Here is a 19,270-nt window from a genome sequence, read left to right on the forward strand (position 1 = left end):
CTGTTTGGTTCTGAGAATATGAAATATACTTATTCATGTCACTGATGGAGTGCTGAGGTTTAGAGGGTCTACACCAGAAGTTAATGGTTATAGGAGGAAGGTATATAGTGTGTGCAACTAAGCTTGGAATGTGTTGAGTGCAAGTGTTGGGAAAGGTTCCTTGTTCCTTGTCAATCTGTTACGGTGCGTGAATGAGGACCCAAAAGCGAATTAACGTAAACAGAACTTCTTTAATAACAAAACATAGGTAGGCTCAGATGGACCGGCAGATTCCGACAGGACAGGACAAGGTTGCAGCAAACATGACGATAGTCTGGTTCAGGCATGAAAAACACAAACAAGAATCCGACAAAGACAGGAACAAAAACAGAGAGAGAGATATAGAGGACTAATCAGAGGGAAAAAGGGAACAGGTGGGAAAAGGGGTGACGAGGTAGTTAGGAGGAGACAAGGAACAGCTGGGGGAAAGAGGGGGAGAAAAGGTAACCTAATAACGACCAGCAGAGGGAGACAGGGTGAAGGGAAAGGACAGAAACAAGACACAACATGACAATACATGACACAATCATTGGCTTATTGGTAAAATCAGCAATCAGACAATATCTTCTTTAAGTAAATCAATCAAACCTTTATTAATGCAATTGCAGACAGAAGTTGACAACGGAAACACAGCACGCATGTTTCAGAGTAAGTTCTGCAAAATATAAAAGGTCAAAGTTGCTTTAATATGCTTGCAGTCAACCCCTAGTAATGTAACTGCCTACATCAACACCTTCTACTGATGAGACCCAGCCCATGCATATACAGTTATACAAACTTGCAGGAGGAAACTATAGCCCAGCAGTAATTTTCCATTCCCGTGTGGCTTACAGTGGTATGTTTGACTTGTCTCCTATCTATTTACTCCCCTGCAGGGGTCTGTGTCTATGTATCTCTTTTAGCCTTGAGGTGCTTTCTCACAGACACTCTGTTTTGACGGCAATGGCTCACATATCTGCTCAGACCGTTTCTTATAAGAGGCAGAGACTAGAAAAGAACTGTGGAACAGTATTAAACCTTATAATGAATATATTGCTCATCTGTGGTCCAGGACCCTATAAATGTAGTGGGGGAGCATCTTATAGCCCTTCCCCTTCTATTCATACAACATAAGCATAATCAATTATTGTAATACATCAATAATTTGGTGCAGCCACTATCATGACCCCAAGGTGACACCCATCAGAAGCGATTACATGTGGCAGGCATTGATAGGGGGAGAGAGCTGTGGATTAGTGATGGAGGGGCGTTGAGGTCAGGTCAGGTCACCTTAATAAGGGAGAAATAAAAGTTTATGGCCCGTATCACTAGTGTCCTGTCTAGCAGTAAGAATTATGTTTGTACAGATGGGTAGGAGGAGACTCAGCCTATGAGGAACAGTTAAATATCAGTGCTTGTGTAAAATGTTTTTTATCTGAATGCAGCTGTATTGACCCTCTGGGCAGAATAAACTTGGTTAAGCTTCATAAATGTCCTTTGAGTTTTTTACTCTGAGAATTAGAACCTAACACCAGTCATTCATTCTTCGAGAGTCTTTCATGAGACTTGTCTCCTCTCTGTTGTGGTGATCTGAGTTTCCGTTTCCCAGATAGAGGTAATAGCCATCCATCTACAGGGAAATCGCCTCCACCCTGCTCTCCACTCCACTCCAATAAACCACATCTATCTAGCAAGTCCTATCGATCTCCAGTGACCTGGTTGTCTGATCCTGTCTCTCTGGGTCCCTTGACCATGATGTTGTCCATCGGATGCTGGTTGATTTCCCTGGGCTTTGCCATGTTGTTCCCTCTAGTGGACATCCTCCTCCTCTCCTGGCTGGCAGTCAGCAGGTTCTCCTTCAGGATGAAATAGTAGCAGACCCCGTCCGTCAGACAGTTGACACTGCCCAGACAGGTGCTGATGTGAACGAAGTCTCTGAGGGGGTCGATGACGTCTGGGTTCTCTGTGCCGTTCTTGGCCAGGAAGTAGACGACTGCGGCCACGTGGTACGGGATGAAGCACAGCATAAAGGCCACCAGGTTGCTCAGGACGATCTTCACAGACTTGTTGTCCCTCACCTTCTTGTCCAGCGGGTTCCGACGCCGCATGTCACTCAGGATCTGCATCACGCGCACTGAGAAGAACAACATAGTGACAGTGCTGATTGTGAATACCGTCTCCATGGCGACAATGATCCATTTCTTCTCCCAGGTTTCCCTGGAGAATCCCTCGAAACACCTGGTTTCGTTGTTGTGCAGGCTAGTGGTGTTTTTGTTGTGGAGCTCATAGACGGGTGTGGTGAAAGCGAATACCGTCACCCACACAGCCAGGCATACCAGGGCAGCCTTCCGTGGCGAGCGTAGACGCTTGCCGTTGAATGGAAACCGCAGAGAAACATATCGGTCGCCCGAGATGCACACGATCAGTACGATGCTCCCATAGATGTTGACGAACACCAGGCTCTCCAGGAAGGTGCAAAAGCCCATGCTCAGGCCCCAGGTGCGGCCAAAGGCGTATATCTTGAAGGGTAGAGAAAAGATGAGAAGGCTGTCGTTGATGATCAGACTGCTGAGGTAGACTGTGGACTCAGTCCATCGACGGATCCTGAAGAGGAGGAGCCATAGGGTGGCCAGGTTGAGGGGTAAACCCACCACGAACGTGGGGACGTAGACAATCCATTGTACATAGCACACGTCCCTTTCACACATTGGCATTTTACTGCAAACAGAGAGGGAAATAGAATACGCATATAAATGTCATTGCACTTTCACTTACGACACAAATCCAATCAAATTATATTGATCACATACACATATTTAGCAGATGTTATTGCAGGTGTAGCAAAATGCTTGTGTTCCTAGCTCCAACAGTGCAGTAGTATCTAATAGTTCGCAAAAATACACACTAATCTAAAAGTAAAATAATTGAATTTAGAAATATATAAATATTAGATTGAGCTATGTCGGAGTGGCATTGACTAAAATACAGCAGAATAGAATACAGTATATACATACGAGATGAGTAAAGCAGTATGTAAACATTATTTGCACATTATTAAAGTAACTAGTGTTCCATTCTTAAAGTGGCCAGTGATTACAAGTCCATGCATATAGGGCAGCAGCTTCTAAGGTACAGGGTTATGTAACTGGGTGGAAGCCGGCTAGTGATGGCTATTTAACAGTCTGATGTCTTGAGATAGAAGCTGTTTTTCAGTCTCTCAGTCCCAGATTTGATGCACCTGTACTGACCTCGCAATCTGGATGATAGCGGGGTGAACAGGCAGTGGCTTGGGTGGTCCTTAATGATCTTTTTGGCCTTGCTGTGACATTGGGTTCTGTAGGTGTCCTGGAGGGCAGGTAGTTTGCCCCCGGTAATGCGTTGGGCAGACTGCACTGACCTATTCAGAGCTCTGCAGTTGTGGGCGGTGCAGTTGTCATACCAGGCGGTGATACAGCCCGATAGGATGCTCTCAATTGTGCATCTGTAAAAGTTTTAGGGGCCAAGACAAATTTCTTCAGCCTCCTGAGGGCGCTGTTGCGTCTTCTCCATCACACTGTCTGTGTGGGTGGACCATTTCAGATCATCAGTTATGTGTACGCAGAGGAACTTGAAGCTTTCCTCCTTCTCCACTGCGGTCCAGTTTATGTGGATAGGGGCTTGCTCCCTCTGCTGTTTCCTGAAGTTCACGATCAGCTCCTCTGTTTTGTTGATGTTGAGTGAGAGGTTATTTTCCTGGCACCACTCTCCCAGGTCCCTCACCTCCTCCCTGTAGGCTGTTTCGTCATTGTTGGGGCCTACTACTGTTGTGTCGTCTGCAAACTTGATGATTGAGTTGGAGGTGTGCGTGGCCACACAGTCATGGGTGAACAGTGAGTACAGGATGGGGCTGAGCATGCTTCCCTTGTTGGGCCCCAGTGTTGAAGATCAGCGAAGTGGAGGTGTTGTTTCCTACCTTCACTACCTGGGTTCGGATGTCCAGGACCCAGTTGCACAGGGCGGGATTCAGGCCCAGGGCCCCGAGCTTAATGATAAGCTTGGAGGGTATTATGGTGTTGAATACTGAGCTACAGTCAATGAACAACATTCTTACATAGGTATTCATTTTGTCCAGATGGGATAGGGCGGTGTGCAGTGTGATGGAGATTGCATCGTCTGTGAACCTATTGGGGTCCACAGACGCAAATTGCAAATTGAAGTGGGTCTAGGGTGGCAGGTAAGGTAGAGGTGATATAATCCTTAACTAACCTCTCAAAGAACTTCATGATGACAGACTTGAGTGCTACGGGGAAATACTCATTTAGTTCAGTTACCTTTGCTTTCTTGGGTACGGGAACAATAGTGGACATCTTGAAGCAAGTGAGGGCAGCAGATTGGGATAGGGAGAGATTGATTATGTCCGTAAACACTCCAGCCAGCTGGTCTGCGCATGCTCTGAAGACGCGGCTAGGGATGCCATCTAGGCTGGCAGCCTTGCGAGGGTCAACACGTTTAAATGTCTTACTCACTTCGGCCATGGAGAAGGAGAGTCCACAGTTCTTGGTAGCGGGCCGTGTCGGTGGCACTGTGTTATCCTCAAAGCAGGCGAAGAAGGTGTTTAGCTTGTCCGGAAGCAAGACGTGGCTGGTTGGCTCTAAGAACCGGCCATTGTAGGTGAACGTTGGGAGCTGGCTCGCATATCAGAAGAGCCAAATCTATTTATAAAAAATAAAAAAATAAAGATATGAATAATTAAAGATTGAAATTAATAGAATTAACTAATTCAAAGAACGGAAAAAAAAATGCTCAAGAGCACACACATTCGTTCTGTCTGCACAGACTAACAGCCTCCCTCACCTGTTGTTCCTGTCAATCAGACACAAAGTGTCAACCAATGAACCAAAGATGCGTGAGGGAGAGCCGAGCCAACACACTCACAGTCACACACTTAGCAGCCGAGGAGAGAGAAGAAGGACAGCTGTGAAAACTGCAAAAATCACTTATTCTACAACTGTACGAGAGCACACAGGCTTTAGTGTGGGGAAGAGTCCAAAAAGCTACTGCAGTTTGCCTTACCACTGACTTCAGGACATCAAGGGTAACCACTTCTTACATGTCAGTTACATGTCACTTCATTGAAGATTTTTCAATGTCTAGCTGACTGCTTTGAGTTCAGCGACAGACACACCTCAGAGAACTTGGCAGAGGAACTGTTGAGAGTGACCAAAGAATGGCAGTAGATGGAAAAGAGGTCTGTTGTATCAGCAACAATGCAGCTAACATAACCAAAGCCATGAAAATGTTTAAATGGACCCATCATCCATGTCTTGCCCACACAATCAACCTGATTGTAAGATATGCTCTGAAGGTGATGAAGCCCACTGTGGACAAAGTGAAAGCAGCTGTGGAATACTTCCACAGGAGCACAGTAGGTGCTGAAAAACTAAAGTCTACACAACGCCAGATGGGGATGCCTGAGCTGAGGCCTAAACAAGACTGAACTACAAGGTGGAATTCAACATTTTATATGTTGAGGCGGTTTCTTCAGTCAAAGGATGCCATCATCTCTACCCTGGCCATTGTCAATGCACCTGTTGATGCTCTGACCCAAGAGGAATGGGAGGTGGTGGAGGAGGTGTGCAGAGTCCTGGAACCCTTTGAGCAGGTCACTGTGGAGAGGTACAGTAAGCAGTTATTACTACATCATTATTTAATCCAGTATTATATATGTATATGAGCAGTAGATGAGAATGTAGTATCAGTAGACAAAACATGAACCTGAACTAATAAGTTACTGTTCTCTCTTTTCAGCTATGTAACAACCTCAAAAATGATACTCATGTGTTAGGGTCTGCAGCGAATCACAGCCAGCCGCCAGAGAGAAGGAAATGTAACCATACGACATGTGAAACCGCTGCACTTGACCCCAGGTTTAAGAAGTTAGCCTTCAGTGATGCCAGAGCGATTGATGAGGCTATTCAAAGAATAACCTCAGCAGCAGGGAGGAACAGCCCCAGCAGTCAGCTGGCTCAGGCACCAGGGCAACAGGAGGAAGAGGGATCAGATGGAGCAGAAGCACCAGCAGTAGTGCCACAAAACCCTGCTGTGTGGAGCTGTTTGACGAGAGAGCAACTGGGGATGCAGCACGAAGGATTCCCTCAGCAATGTCATAATGGAGGTCTGATCCTATTTGGAGGAGCCCCTCCTGGTGGAAGAACAAGGCCTCTGTCTACCCACGGCTTACTAAAGTCATGACAGGGAGACTCTGCATAGTGGCCACATCCGTTCCCTCTGAGAGAGTCTTCTCGAAAACTGGACAAATAATTACTGAGAGAAGAAACCGCATCAGCCCCTCGAATGTGAGGCAGCTTGCATTTCTGAATGCAAATCTCTCATAAAAGCAAAATATGATCAGCATTGCTGTGTGCTACTGGTTATAACATGGCAATAAAGAAGAGAGCATAAAGAGGGACCAGTTTAATGTTTTAAGTGGGATGCTGCAGTTTTGCACATTGTTATTTATTTTTGTTTGATATGGTGCAATATTCTATTATTATGTTGTTCAGATTGTATTTGTTTTGTTACATTTATATTTATATTATTATATGCACTTTGTTTATATACATTAAAAAGTTATACTTTAAATGCAAATGTTTAATAGCATTCATTTTCATAACAAACCAATGCATTTTAAAATACATTGTGGTTAAGGTAGAGTATGATTTCATTTATACATTTAATTAGAATTGTTTTAACACCAATCATTTTCAATCTATCACAATCTGTTTGACTTGACTTTGGTGAGCTGAGTTGAATGAGCCAACTCACTGAAAAGAGACGGAATCACTACTGAAAAGGTCTGAACGGTGTGATTTTTCCCCATTGTAGAAAGTGCCTGTGTTAAAAATGTATTTCCATTGTTTTAGGGATAGTGACATTTAAATGTCTCTAGAGGATTTAAGATTATACGACATCTCACAACAGCATAGCAGAAACCGTGGGTGAATGTAAATGTATGATGTGCTTTTAATTCTATAAAGCATGCAGTGACGAACTGGGAGCAAAACTCCTGTTCAAAAGTATTACAGTAGGCTACGGAAAAAAAACACTCACCGAAATCGTGTTGGGATAATTATCTCGTCTCAACTAGAACCAAACCTTTTGGCTTTGAATACTTGATGGTAAGACACACTTTCACCTACAATAGACAGCCTGTCATGCCACTACTTCTAGTCTAGTGCCACTTTCGTTGACTAGATTGCATAGTTAAAGGAAGACAGTCATCAAGTATTGTGTGGTTTGAGCACATACCGTGGAAGCAGTTTCTGCTTAGGCCACGCTCACGTGGTTCAGCATGCTCTGTTGTTTTTTGATGTGAAACTTTTCACTGCCTCTGTAAGATGTGTATGTTAACAGAAGGGGTTTCCATTCCCATTGAAATAACTATATACGTTTCCTACGCAGGTTGGAGTTTGTATTTTAGTATTTTCTAGAAGAAACCAAGCTGTATACGAAAAGTTTTCCAATTGTAAATCTTATTTTTTATCATATTATGATTCCAACAGCTGTCATTGCTAATGCACACGTTCACATACAGTATGAGTGGGAGACTGTCTGGAAAAGTCTGAAACAGTGAAATATCATGTTATCCTTTCGTACAAAGAGGCACTAGAGGGAGCCACAGGAACAGCCAGGGGATATCTTGAGTACACTGCCAGGAGCCAACTAAAATGAATGTTTGTCTGTGTGTTTGAAATATAACTACTAAATATGTAATCTAGCTCTCTGGAAACTATGGTTCTTGCCTGAAAGTATAAGTAGACTTTTTCCTGAGAGGTCTGTCTGATACTGTAGTGCAGAGAACAATGTCCTTACGACATAGCATACATCACCACCACAACCACATCCTCATTTCATTTCCGTCTCACTTTTCCTACTTTGAATGAGTGATCTTCCAGTCTATGGAGGACCAAGACAGCCAAAGTAAAAACAATTATGAATACATAAATAAATCCATAAATATATATGCAGGTAAATGTAAAAATAAATGAGTGACCTTACTCCCATTGGTTGATCGGTATCAGAGTACGAAGATTGACTTCACATGCATGGTTTCTATGACACAGACACTACGCAATATGGCTACACGAATGCAAGAGACAGCCAGAGATTTGAGAGTTTTGGCTAACCTAGCTGAAAATGCTTGTGCTGAATCTGACTATTTACTTTTTTGTGTGGAGTCTCTGGCTGACAATTTGTTCCAGTTAGCTGCATCTACTGACACAGAGGTTGACCCTGTAGTGTTCAGCAATTTGGTAACCAAACAGGTCTCTAACCCATTGTTAAAACCTGCTCCAAAGTCACTGGTGTGCCCCTCCGTATCCAGGCCTCGTTCTACGAGCAAACTCTCATCATCTTGGGGGACGTCACCCATCCCCTCCATTCTCAGTTGAACTCATGCCACTGGGGTGGCGCCTGCGCTCCATTAAGTGCTGTACTAACCGCGACAGAGCAATGTTTATGCCAGAGGCCTATTCAACAAGCTGGGACAGTAATCAGGAGGTATTTGTTATATATTTATTACTAATTCACTCATCATGTCCATTTGCATTACTGTCTTGAAGACTTTGCACTTGTGCAATGTGTAAAGCCAATGTCAGTCGAAGAAGAAATAACGTATCCATCCAGTGATTGAAGAGTGAAGATTATTTTGACTATGTTAGATGGGACCTTTAATATTCCAGTAAACGAAACAATACAATTTCTTTATTACAGATGGTGATTTGTAGTTCATGGTGGCATTGACGGTTTTAGGCATCTAATCGTGTACCTCAGCGCCGCCACCAACAACCGGGCCTCAACAGTGATGAACAGCTTCCTTGAAGCTGAGTGCCATCATGCGTTAGGTCTGACAAAGGAGGAGAACATGTTCAAGTAAGTGGCACACTTCAAGGTGTCCACCAGAGGCCTAAACAGGGAATTCCCATCTCACTGGTAGAAGTACACAGAATCAGAGGTATAATAATTTTTGTAATAATTGTGTATATTTTCATACTTCTTCAAATCAACCTTATTAGCTTAAATGGCCAATTATGTTTTGTTAAATTTGCAGATAAACATGTTTAAGAGCAAATGAGTTATCAGAATGATATTGTGGTTCTGTTAGGTCACATGCTAAATTGCTCTGATTAGTAAACATTCTTACAACTTTTTTTGCATAGAAAGAGTTGTGAGTGTAGACAACTGTGGTGATTTTATGAATAACAATAACAACATATCTCTCTCTCCCCCAACTCTTTCTCTCACACTCGTAGGCTTTTCTGCTTTGTCTCTTTATCCAGGATAAATGACTGTAGAGGGATGTCTTTGCTTTGTCTCTTTATCCAGGATAAATGACTGTGGAGGGATGTCTTTGCTTTGTGTCTTTATCCAGGACAAATGACTGTAGAGGGATGTCTTTGCTTTGTCTCTTTATCCAGGATAAATGACTGTGGAGGGATGTCTTTGCTTTGTCTCTTTATTCAGGATAAATTACTGTAGAGGGATGTCTTTGGGGGGAGTGTTGGACATCTTCTATACTTCTTTCTGCAACCTGGAGAGGGAGGGTCTACTCAACCTAGAGGAAGAGATCCACATCTATGCCCTGAACTGGAGATTTATTCTACAAATCCAAAGGCACCTGCAGTTCTTCAAGGACAGCTGGAACCACCATTGATTGCGCACTGAGGGGAATCAGTCACCACTGCAGCTATGGACTCAACGTGAGGGATATCATGACCCCCTCCAGGTTTGTACTTTAAATAATGTTAGCAAGTACACTTCTAATGCATGACACACAAATTTGTACATATGAATAAGTATGAATGTAAGCAGCAATCAATGATGCAAATAATAAAATAATTAAAGTGGTTAACATTATTTTACCACATTTTATTTAACATGATTAGAGATAAATTGCAACTACCTGTGGTAAAAACAAATTTTACACTGTAAACAAACACTGTATTCCCAAATGACCTTGTTCAATTGTGATTCCCATTCCTTTATTATTTGCATAGAATAGACATGCTCATATTTGACTGTTGATCTCACATTAGGTTGACATGGAATACAGCCTTGACTGGGGAGGTTCTTATGGTCACCATCATGAAGGAGTCACAGTCCCTGAGGTTCAGCTTCCACGGCCATTGACTGACATGGAAGTGCAAACATTGCCAGATGCGCAAGGTTCTTTTTCCAACGTCTTAACGTCTTCTATAGTGAGACAGTTGCCATATTATCAGATATAATTGGAGATGTTTAGAAGCCTGGGTCTGAGAATTGAATGATTTCAGTATTTGGATTGGTCAAACTATCTCCAAGAGAATTTCAAATGCTGATAGTTTCTATGTAACAGCAAATGCTGTTTGAGCTGTTTTGTCTGTTCTCACTGAGTCATTCACACTGAGGGCAGGTCAGAGTCTGGGAGTCCCCATCGCAAGGTGCAATTGTCTGCAAATAACATGCAATTGACTGATAAGACAAGTGGCATCTATTATGATACAAACAAGCTGTGATTTCTGACATAAAATGAGTTGGCTTTAGCTAAAGAAGGTTATTTACAAATTGATGGCAATTTGAACAATTGAGCTCCACTCATTCAAACTCATCATGCAACAAGCAAAACACTGTAATAAGAAACTATAAGCTGAACAGTGAGTCAAGATGGTACACTGTAAAATGTCCTGTATATGGCTGATTTAGTTCCAAAGCATTTTACCTCCCAAAAGAATGAGCAAATGTGACGTAAAATCACTCATCGATTGTCTGACAACTTGTCTAGGGTGTATTAATTTGCCGAAGTGCTTTACTTTAGTGCTGTTATGTGAAAAAAACTGTCATCACAAATTTTGAGTTTGCCTTTAAAAATCAGATTTAAGCCCAAAGTACACCAGGAAGCATGGTAAACAAACATTACTGATGGTTACTTGTGGAGCCTTTAGAAAGGGTGTTCAATAACCGCTCAATTCTATTCTTTAATTTGAATTTGTAGTTTGCCCAGTCCCCATTGACTGTCTCAGTAAAACTGTGGTGAGAAACAGTCAATGATAAGACATGCTGCTGTCTTTACACTAGTGAGCAGACAGACCGTCTGAGCAGTTCAACTAAAGAGTAGAACAAAAAGTGTCACTTCAACTTCAGCTGAATGTCTTCTTCACGACTGTTTAAAGAATACATTCAAACGTTTATTTCTGGTGATGTATGTCTAACTATCAATCATGCCCCTCCTGAGACAAGCAAACTCAAAATACCACCCTCACCATATCACGCACCGTAATGACCATTGCCAAATCTGGCTTCTGTTACAATACACTACATCAGGTTTATTCAGTGTCAGGATTCCCTGGGCTAAAGCCCTTATCACCTTGAAACACCGCCCTCTCATCAGGAAAGTTCATGGGTCAAACGGCTGCACTGCCCATCTACTGTCAGATTTCTAACACTGGGGAGGTCTTGAGGCACAGCTCACATGTTCATCACTGTGTGTGACAGGAAACACTGTCTACTGGGTGCTGAATTAACAGTTCACTGTAAATTACCTGCAGTCACATATTCTCAACTTCCCCAAATAATGGATTCATGATATACTGGATCTTACTGTATTAATGAACTGTGCCAAAGGCCTTGCAGCATATTTCAATATAAGAAAAGGCAGAGGGCTGAGAAAGAAGACTAATGTCTTATCACTCTGTCCCACACTGTTTGAACATTTATTCAGCTTTAGAGCTATACATTCCATATCTTACGGTACAAGGCAGGGAAGACCTCCTAACTGCGGAGTGCACACAGTCATCATTTGTTGTTAATTCAGAAGGGCTTGTCCTTCCTAAAACGTCTTGTTAAATTCAACAGACAGGCTTGTCTGAGGTAACTCGGTAATTACGCAGAAACATTACAGATTCCAATGTTTTTCTAAGGAAGTGAGACATAAGGCAGAAAGATGCCTGTTTGAATTTATAACATTGCTTTGGCTTGGATCTGGCCCCTTACCCATGGGCATGCTACATTTAATACTCTGGCTGTTTTTTAGCATTTAGGCCACCCAGACTTCCCCTGGCCTCTGTGTTAATTACTCAAAACAGTATTTGACCTGCTCAGTTGAATTTTACAAGCCCAGAGTGTACACAGGCAGTTGGGATGCCCCTGCACTGAACCCTGTACTTTTGAATTTTCTCAGAATCTATTTTTCACTTCATTGCGGCCTCTGGTGTCCTGCTCCTCTCAGACCCAGTTCATGGCAATAAAGAAACCCCTCACCTGGTGTAAAAGTGGACGTATTTGTCTTTATCAGGCCTTTGAGACTCTGGACCTTATGAACACCAATGTTGGTTAATATACATCAGGCACTTTATTGCAGAAAACGAGCGCAAAATGGATCCAGCAAAGCTGCAGGCAGGTGAAGGTCAAGTTCAACTGGAGGAGCGACGAGCCTCGTTTGTCAAGGGCACCCCTAACGTTGATTGGCCAGTTGAGACGCCTTCTCCCTCAGTGTGGTGGAAAACATATTTCAGGGTAAATGCAGTCATATAGAGTGGATATGTTGTAGATATATCAAAAATATTTAAACATCAGATGAAGCATCAGTTTTTTTTTTTTTTCAGTCTCTTGTACAGTTTGAGGGTAACTTGCCTTACAGTTCACCGTGTAGTGCAGCCAGGCATAGAACAAGTGCATGGGAATTCGGATATACCACACAATATTCCCTAAACAGTATGTTTCCCACAGTTGGAAAACCCCACCTGGCTTCAAAAGTAAATAGTTTGCCATCTATAAAGAGGAGATGTTGGTCACAATTAGCATTGGTTTCTTTGAGAGGGACCCAGAACACATACCAACTCAATATTTGTCCTCATGTACTTAATTCCTTTATCCAATATAGAAATGAGGCAGTGCATTAATATTACCATTTCCTAGAAATTCCTTTCAATTTTTATTTTATTTACAACCAGCAATTCTTTTCCTGTTTGTGGCCATCAATTTGGATTAGCCAACTACTCAGAGCTTCTAAAAGGCACATTTCTCTTCTGCTGCTTGACTGCCTAGGCACTTCCTTGAGGAAACCTTTTAAGACAGGACTTTTAAATAGGGATAATGGGAGTATATATGGAGGGTAGGCCGTTGAACTGGCCCCTCAGCTTCAGGTTCCTCCTCCAATAGGATCTATCTAGAATGCATTTGCCTGCAAGGCCATTGGAAGTTGGGGCGGCAGGGTAGCCTAGTGATTAGAGTGTTGGACTAGTAACCGAAAGGTTGCGAGTTCAAATCCCCGAGCTGACTGTTCCTAGACCATCACTACCTTCATTCTAGCTCTCTAATCTTTCAAATTGTACAGCTTAGATTTTTTTGGTTAACCATTACCGTTAGAATGTAAAATGTAAGCCACTTTATCAAAGTGTCTGTATCACTGTTTACTAAAGTATATCAAATAACAATAAAAAGCGCTATAAAACTTGAGCTGATGTGAACATTGTGTCTTCCTGCAGGGCTTTGAATCAAAACGGACCAAACCCAGAGTAGGATGAGGAGATGCTTGCCATCAGATCATTTTCAAAATCCTCATAAATCATAGTATTTTTTGACAGCTTCAGGGTAAAAAAATAAAAATGCACTCTTCAGGACCTCTGACAAATTCTTCAGGACCTCTGATGAACCTACAAAATATATATATATATATATATATATATATATATATATATATATATATATATATATATATATATATATATATATATACACACACACACACACACAAGATAAAAATGTTTCTCCGAACCAACTGGATGACATCCCGGACATCGTGGTCCATGCAGTCAGATAAGGTTATCGGTGCCGTCTCTGGTTCTCTGCCAAACAGTACATGTATGATAGCAGGGCTTAGTCCTGCAAGGTGTGGGCCACCATTTAAATAAATAATAATGATACTTTTTTTAAGTGCCCAATCATGCACCCAGCTACCACAAAAAATAAAATGACTTTCCAAAAGTGCCTGAGATGTGGAAGGAACACAATGGTCCTGCTCACCCTCAAAGAGCAAGGTCTTCTTAAATAAACAGTTCTCTTTTTAACTGACCTGGGGAAAAACTGTTTCACATAATCTACAAGTCTATAAATCAATATATTAAAAACATTTTCCATGACAGTGGACAGGACATACCTGGTGACCCCCTCTCCAATGGCAGAGTCACCTTGTAAACATATTTGAAATCAGTCAATGTAGTTACACTAGCTCAGCAAACCTAGCCATTGGATGCCATTGTGAGAAAATTATTATGGCCCTGTTCCTTTCCACTAAGGAATCCCTCAAGCTCAAGGTCAGGTGGTCTTTGTCCTTGTTGGACTGAAGTGTCCAGTATGTGAACAGCTGAGCTGCCTTGACCGGATTTGGTTCTGTAACTCAAGCATAACAGCAATATAGAATGTTAACTGCATTTCTCTGAGGTATAGATGCATACCCATAACAGTGTCTATACTGCAAATGAAATGCAAATAAATTATTCACTAAATCACCTGCTATGTCCAAAACGTGCAAGAATTAGCAGTCCAATGAGGTGCGACAAGTAAATAAATGTTTGTGTAAACTTTACCCATCAGAGACAGTTGATACAGTGTACTAAATAATAGGTTCTTCTGAACATTGTACTTACCATCAACGGTGTATACTGGACCACTTGCTGCTGAAGTGCCAGATGAACTTGCTGTTGTTATTAAAAATATAAAATAATCAGTATGCATCATTATGTCCACACCATTTTCACGAGGTGAGTGTTAGTGCATTGAATATAAGTGTGTGTTTGTAAAGAAAGACGATTGAATACAACTAAATGTATCATATAGAAAGTACTACACCTGAAAATTGTACATTAACATTAATAACTAGCCCTAAGACGTGCTAAATTACCAATCCCTTAAAACTGATCTGTAAACCTTCAGAATATAAACCCTCATCTGAACCTGTCTCCAGACACACCTCCATTGCCAAATCTACAACTGGATGCTGACCGGTGGAGGAACTTGTCCCACCGGCTCTAGGGACAGCTGCACCTTCATTCTCCCTTTCATTCTCCCCCGCCCTTTCAACCTGTGATTGACTTGAAGAGTTGAGCCAAGGAGTTAGGTATATCAGATACTAACAGTTATCTAAACAGAACATTTTCATAACTCCCCTCTACAACAGCTGATAGCCTGATAGTGAAGTGTTGTAAGTATCATCTTTATCATAAAGAAATGAACCAAGAAGTTAACACCCAGAACAGCTCAATTAAATTGTACCCTTTCCACATCTAAACTAACAAATGATCAAACTACTTAAGTGTTCTGTTTTGATGTGCAACATGGCCATACCATCATTTGTAATGATGAGTGCACCTTCCATAAATGAAGAATATCATATTTCCCCAACATCACCATGATTCATTTCCCATTCAGAGCATTACCTTGAGCAGGCTTCACTGTGCCTTCTTATTTGTACAAAGTAAAGTTGTTCTTCACAGTTTAGACATTGTGTCAATGATCCACTTTGAGCAACAACTGAATCATTCAGTTCCTAATTGATGAGAAAATTACATAAATAAATACAAAAAAAACAGAGAAGACACTTATCTATAGATTTTTGTTATTTTTGTTATCATCTGTTGTAAATATTGCTTAACACTCAACATATCTACTTTGGATTAGTAAGTGCTCTAAAGTTCATTAAAAGTACATAAACTGAGAAATTAGACTTACATGCTCCATACGCAAATTCCTTTACAGCGGGTGAATGTAGAGTAGCACGACACAAGGGTCTTTCAGATATCGCAAACTGTAGCCCCGATTGGGGCATGGGACAGGTATAAGATGATGGCTTTGTGTAGTTCCAGAAATGTTCAGCAGCTCGAACCCGCCCTTGTCTCTCAACTTTGGAAACAAAGTTAAAATGAACTTGTGAACTTTCTTGATTACCTGTGAGATAATGAAAAACAAAAAATATACATAACTTGCAAATCTGATTTTTATCAGTATATACACTTTTTATTAGGTACACCTATCTAGTACTGGGTAGAACCCCCTTCTGCCTCCACAACAGCCTGAATTATTCACAGGGTTGTACATTAAGAGATGCCCTTCTGCACACCAATGTTTTAAACAGCTGTTATTTGAGCATGTGGCCTTTCTGTTAGCTTAATTAAAATAATTAAAAAATATTACTTTTATTTAACCAGGAAGGGCTCATTAAAATTTAAAATCTATTTTTCAAGAGCGTCAGCACCAAGTCATTACAAAAATTACAGACAAACATGAAAAACTACAAGTAGTCTAGTAAAAACCAAAGAATTCACAAGAGTATAACAAAATCAAAAACATTGACAGGTCAGGGAATCAGTCTCAAGATCATTCATCGGTGATTTAAAAATACCAATTGGGACAAGTTCTTCCAGTTTAAAAGTATTTTGTAAGGCATTCCAAGACGATGGCGCAGAGTACATAAAAGCCCTTTTACCAAATTCAGTTCGGACATTTGGAACAGTTAGCAGGATAAAGTCCAGGGAACGAAGAGAGTACCCACCACATTTCTGAACAATAAAATAAGTCTGGACATTCTCTTCTGACCTCTCTCATTAAGAAGGCGTTTTTGCCCCCAGAACTGCCGCTCACTGAATGTGTTTTGTTTATCGCACCATTCTCTGTAAACTCTAGAGACTGTAGTGCGTAACAATCCCAGGAGGGCAGCTGTTTCTGAGATGCTGGAACCACCATGTGTGGCACCAACAATCATACCAAGGTCAAAGTTTCTTGGATTACGCATCTTGCCCGTTCTGTTTGGTCAAACAACAACTAAAGCTCTCTACTCTATAGATTGAGTTGCAGACAGCCACATGATTCGCTGTTCGAAGGAGCAGGCTATTTGCATTAACACGCAGATGTACCTAATAAAGTGGCCAGTGAGTGTATCTCTAACTGACAGGACCTTCATAATGGTGTAATATTTGGGCCAGCTGTCCAGCTTCTTGCACTATGGTGAAGATCTATGATCAAATTTCCCCTGTCTATATTATAGCCTTATTCTTTGCTAGATAGAAAAACTGACCCTAGATCTGCACCCATACTCTGAGAAGCTTGACAACTACATGCCCAGACTAGCTTTAATTAATCACATGAGTAGGATTTAATATTTAATAGCCATAGTTATCAGGCTTCTCAGAGTACAGGTGTCGATCTAAGGCCAGTATTATACACTATGTAAATTGAATTCAACTATGCAAGAATCTCTTCATAATTCAACAAGAAACTCTCTATACATTAAAGTTATATGTTCTAAAACTTAGATTTGTGCATGCCTATGCACACCATAAATCAAATTGTCAAAATATTGCACAAAACAATTTGATTCACTCTGTTGATTGACTTTAAACGTCCGGCTCCCTTTTGTCTATCAAGTGGTGTGACCATGATTCTTTTTCAGCACAACTTTTGCCAGATGGCATACCTCGAAAGTTCAGGCGCCTCTCACCCAACCCCACTGGAGGTGCTCTTTACCAATCCTGCTTGGGACAGTAGTTGTGTATTTCCGCCCAAGACAGCGTCAGTCATCGGAGGCACAATCTTACTTTACACTTGGTTATAAATGATATTATAATATTAATTATAATACATTATTATTTGTATATTAGCTAGCTCACCATCAACATGTTGTAGGCTACTCAACCCCTTGAAGTGTCAGACGAAACGTTAGACGCAGCGCCAGATGAAACGCTAGACGCAGCGCCAGATGAAACGCTAGAAGCAGTGCCAGATGAGGTCCCAGATGAATTTGCTGTTGACAATGAAATTGTACAATACAAATTATCAGCATGCACCATTAGGCCTACATATCAACGGAATAAAATATGTAGCTATACAATTTAATTCAAACTGCAGAGGAGTATATTGCTAAGTTACCCATGCTTACCTCTAAACTTGACCGCACCATTTCAGAGATATCTACCTAGGGAAATATTCAAATATTTTCTTTGTGGACTGCTAGACAATCAACCATGCATGCTAGCTATCAAATGCTACAACAGTGGAGTGAAAAGCAAATGATTCGAACTAGCTTTGGCCAGTCTGCACTCTTCCCTTTGGTGAACATGTGTTCCTTTGGTCAGTCTGCTTGCTAAGTTAACGTTAACAGTTTGAACATGTGCTTTCAATGTGCGCGAAACGTACACGTAAAATAATGTTCAACTGACGCCCAGCAAAAATCGAATTTATACTTTCAGAGTATGTCTCATTATACTTACAGTACTCTATTCCTCCAAACAGATCCGCGCCTCTCGAAGAAGCTCAGACACTGACACTCGTAGACATACACACAGTCAGCCTGTTTCGCCCTATCTAGGGAGGATCTACAGCCTATCCGCACTCTGTGCTTGATTGCTATGCCGGAATGTTAAAGTCCCGCCTCATCATTTGCATAGAGACGAAAAAATACAGAAGTAAATAAATAATAGTTGACAATAATAAATAAATAGGGAAATAAATAAAAACAGGAATGAATGGACAAGGAAATAAATGAACAGAGAAATAAATAAGTAGGGAAAATAATAATTAGGAAAATACATATTTTGGCAAAATGCAAAAGTACTCATTTTGATCAAATTGTGTTATTTGTTGATTGATTTACTTGTACATTCATTTATTTTTACATTTACGTGCATATATATTTATTGATGTATTTATTTATTTATGTATTCCTCCACAGGATTGTGTCGAGGCACAGATCTGGGGAAGGTTACCAAAAAACATCTGCAGCATTGAAGGTCAACAAGAACAGAGTGGCTTCCATCATTCCTAAATGGAAGTAGTTGGGAACCACAAAGACTCTTCCTAGTGCTGGCCGCCCGGCCAAACTGAGCAATCGGGGGAGACGAGCCTTTGTCAGGGAAGTGACAAAGAACCCAATGGTCACTCTGACAGAGCTCCAGAGTTATTCTGTGGAGATGGGGGAACCTTCCAACCCACTTGGAGTTTGCCAAAAGGTATGTAAATGACTCTCAGACCATGAGAAACAAGATTCTCTGGTCTGATGATAACAAGATTGAATTGTTTGGCCTGTGTCCCAAGATCACTTCTGGAGGAAACCAGGCACCACAATTTTTGTTGTCCTAGGCTACCTGGCTAAAATGCTTGCTCGCTTTCCATTCATGGGCAACATTTGCTAGTTAGCCTTTTACATCTAGCTACATATTGAACTTCCATCCTCTCAGGCCAAGATTCT

General features: G+C 41.3%; 1 protein-coding gene, 1 long non-coding RNA gene and 1 pseudogene across 8 annotated transcripts; 1 reads left to right on the forward strand and 2 right to left on the reverse strand.

Moving 5' to 3' along the window:
- Positions 1–607: 607 nt before the first annotated feature.
- gpr55a (G protein-coupled receptor 55a) lies at positions 608–7,317 on the reverse strand. Of its 4 annotated transcripts, none has more exons than XM_090223872.1 (4): positions 7,108–7,317; positions 4,852–4,972; positions 4,524–4,709; positions 608–2,736 (listed from the first exon to the last, which is right to left on the reverse strand). In XM_090223872.1, exon 4 carries the CDS (start codon positions 2,730–2,732, stop codon positions 1,716–1,718), a length of 1,017 nt encoding a protein of 338 aa, XP_090079998.1. In that variant the 5' UTR covers positions 2,733–2,736; positions 4,524–4,709; positions 4,852–4,972; positions 7,108–7,317; the 3' UTR covers positions 608–1,715. The 4 variants fall into 4 exon arrangements, with proteins under 4 accessions (XP_090079998.1, XP_090079999.1, XP_021444054.3 ...); XM_090223873.1 differs by having other exon boundaries at positions 4,852–5,663; positions 7,108–7,276; XM_021588379.3 differs by lacking the exon at positions 4,852–4,972 and having other exon boundaries at positions 7,108–7,276.
- An 815-nt stretch (positions 7,318–8,132) lies between these two features.
- LOC149971296 (uncharacterized) lies at positions 8,133–12,300 on the forward strand (annotated as a pseudogene).
- Positions 12,301–12,951: 651 nt separating this feature from the next.
- LOC110507954 (uncharacterized) lies at positions 12,952–18,400 on the reverse strand. Of its 4 annotated transcripts, none has more exons than XR_016492491.1 (7): positions 18,294–18,400; positions 17,963–17,998; positions 17,694–17,827; positions 15,760–15,975; positions 15,468–15,577; positions 14,679–14,729; positions 12,952–14,421 (listed from the first exon to the last, which is right to left on the reverse strand). It is a non-coding gene; the product is annotated as an uncharacterized LOC110507954 (long non-coding RNA). The 4 variants fall into 4 exon arrangements; XR_016492492.1 differs by having other exon boundaries at positions 13,829–14,427; XR_016492493.1 differs by lacking the exons at positions 12,952–14,421; positions 14,679–14,729 and having other exon boundaries at positions 15,229–15,577; positions 17,963–17,994.
- Between the last annotated feature and the right edge of the window lie 870 nt (positions 18,401–19,270).

This window comes from Oncorhynchus mykiss, chromosome 27 (genome assembly GCF_057628025.1).
Source record: "Oncorhynchus mykiss isolate SJ-2025 chromosome 27, ASM5762802v1, whole genome shotgun sequence".
Lineage (NCBI taxonomy): Eukaryota > Metazoa > Chordata > Actinopteri > Salmoniformes > Salmonidae > Oncorhynchus > Oncorhynchus mykiss.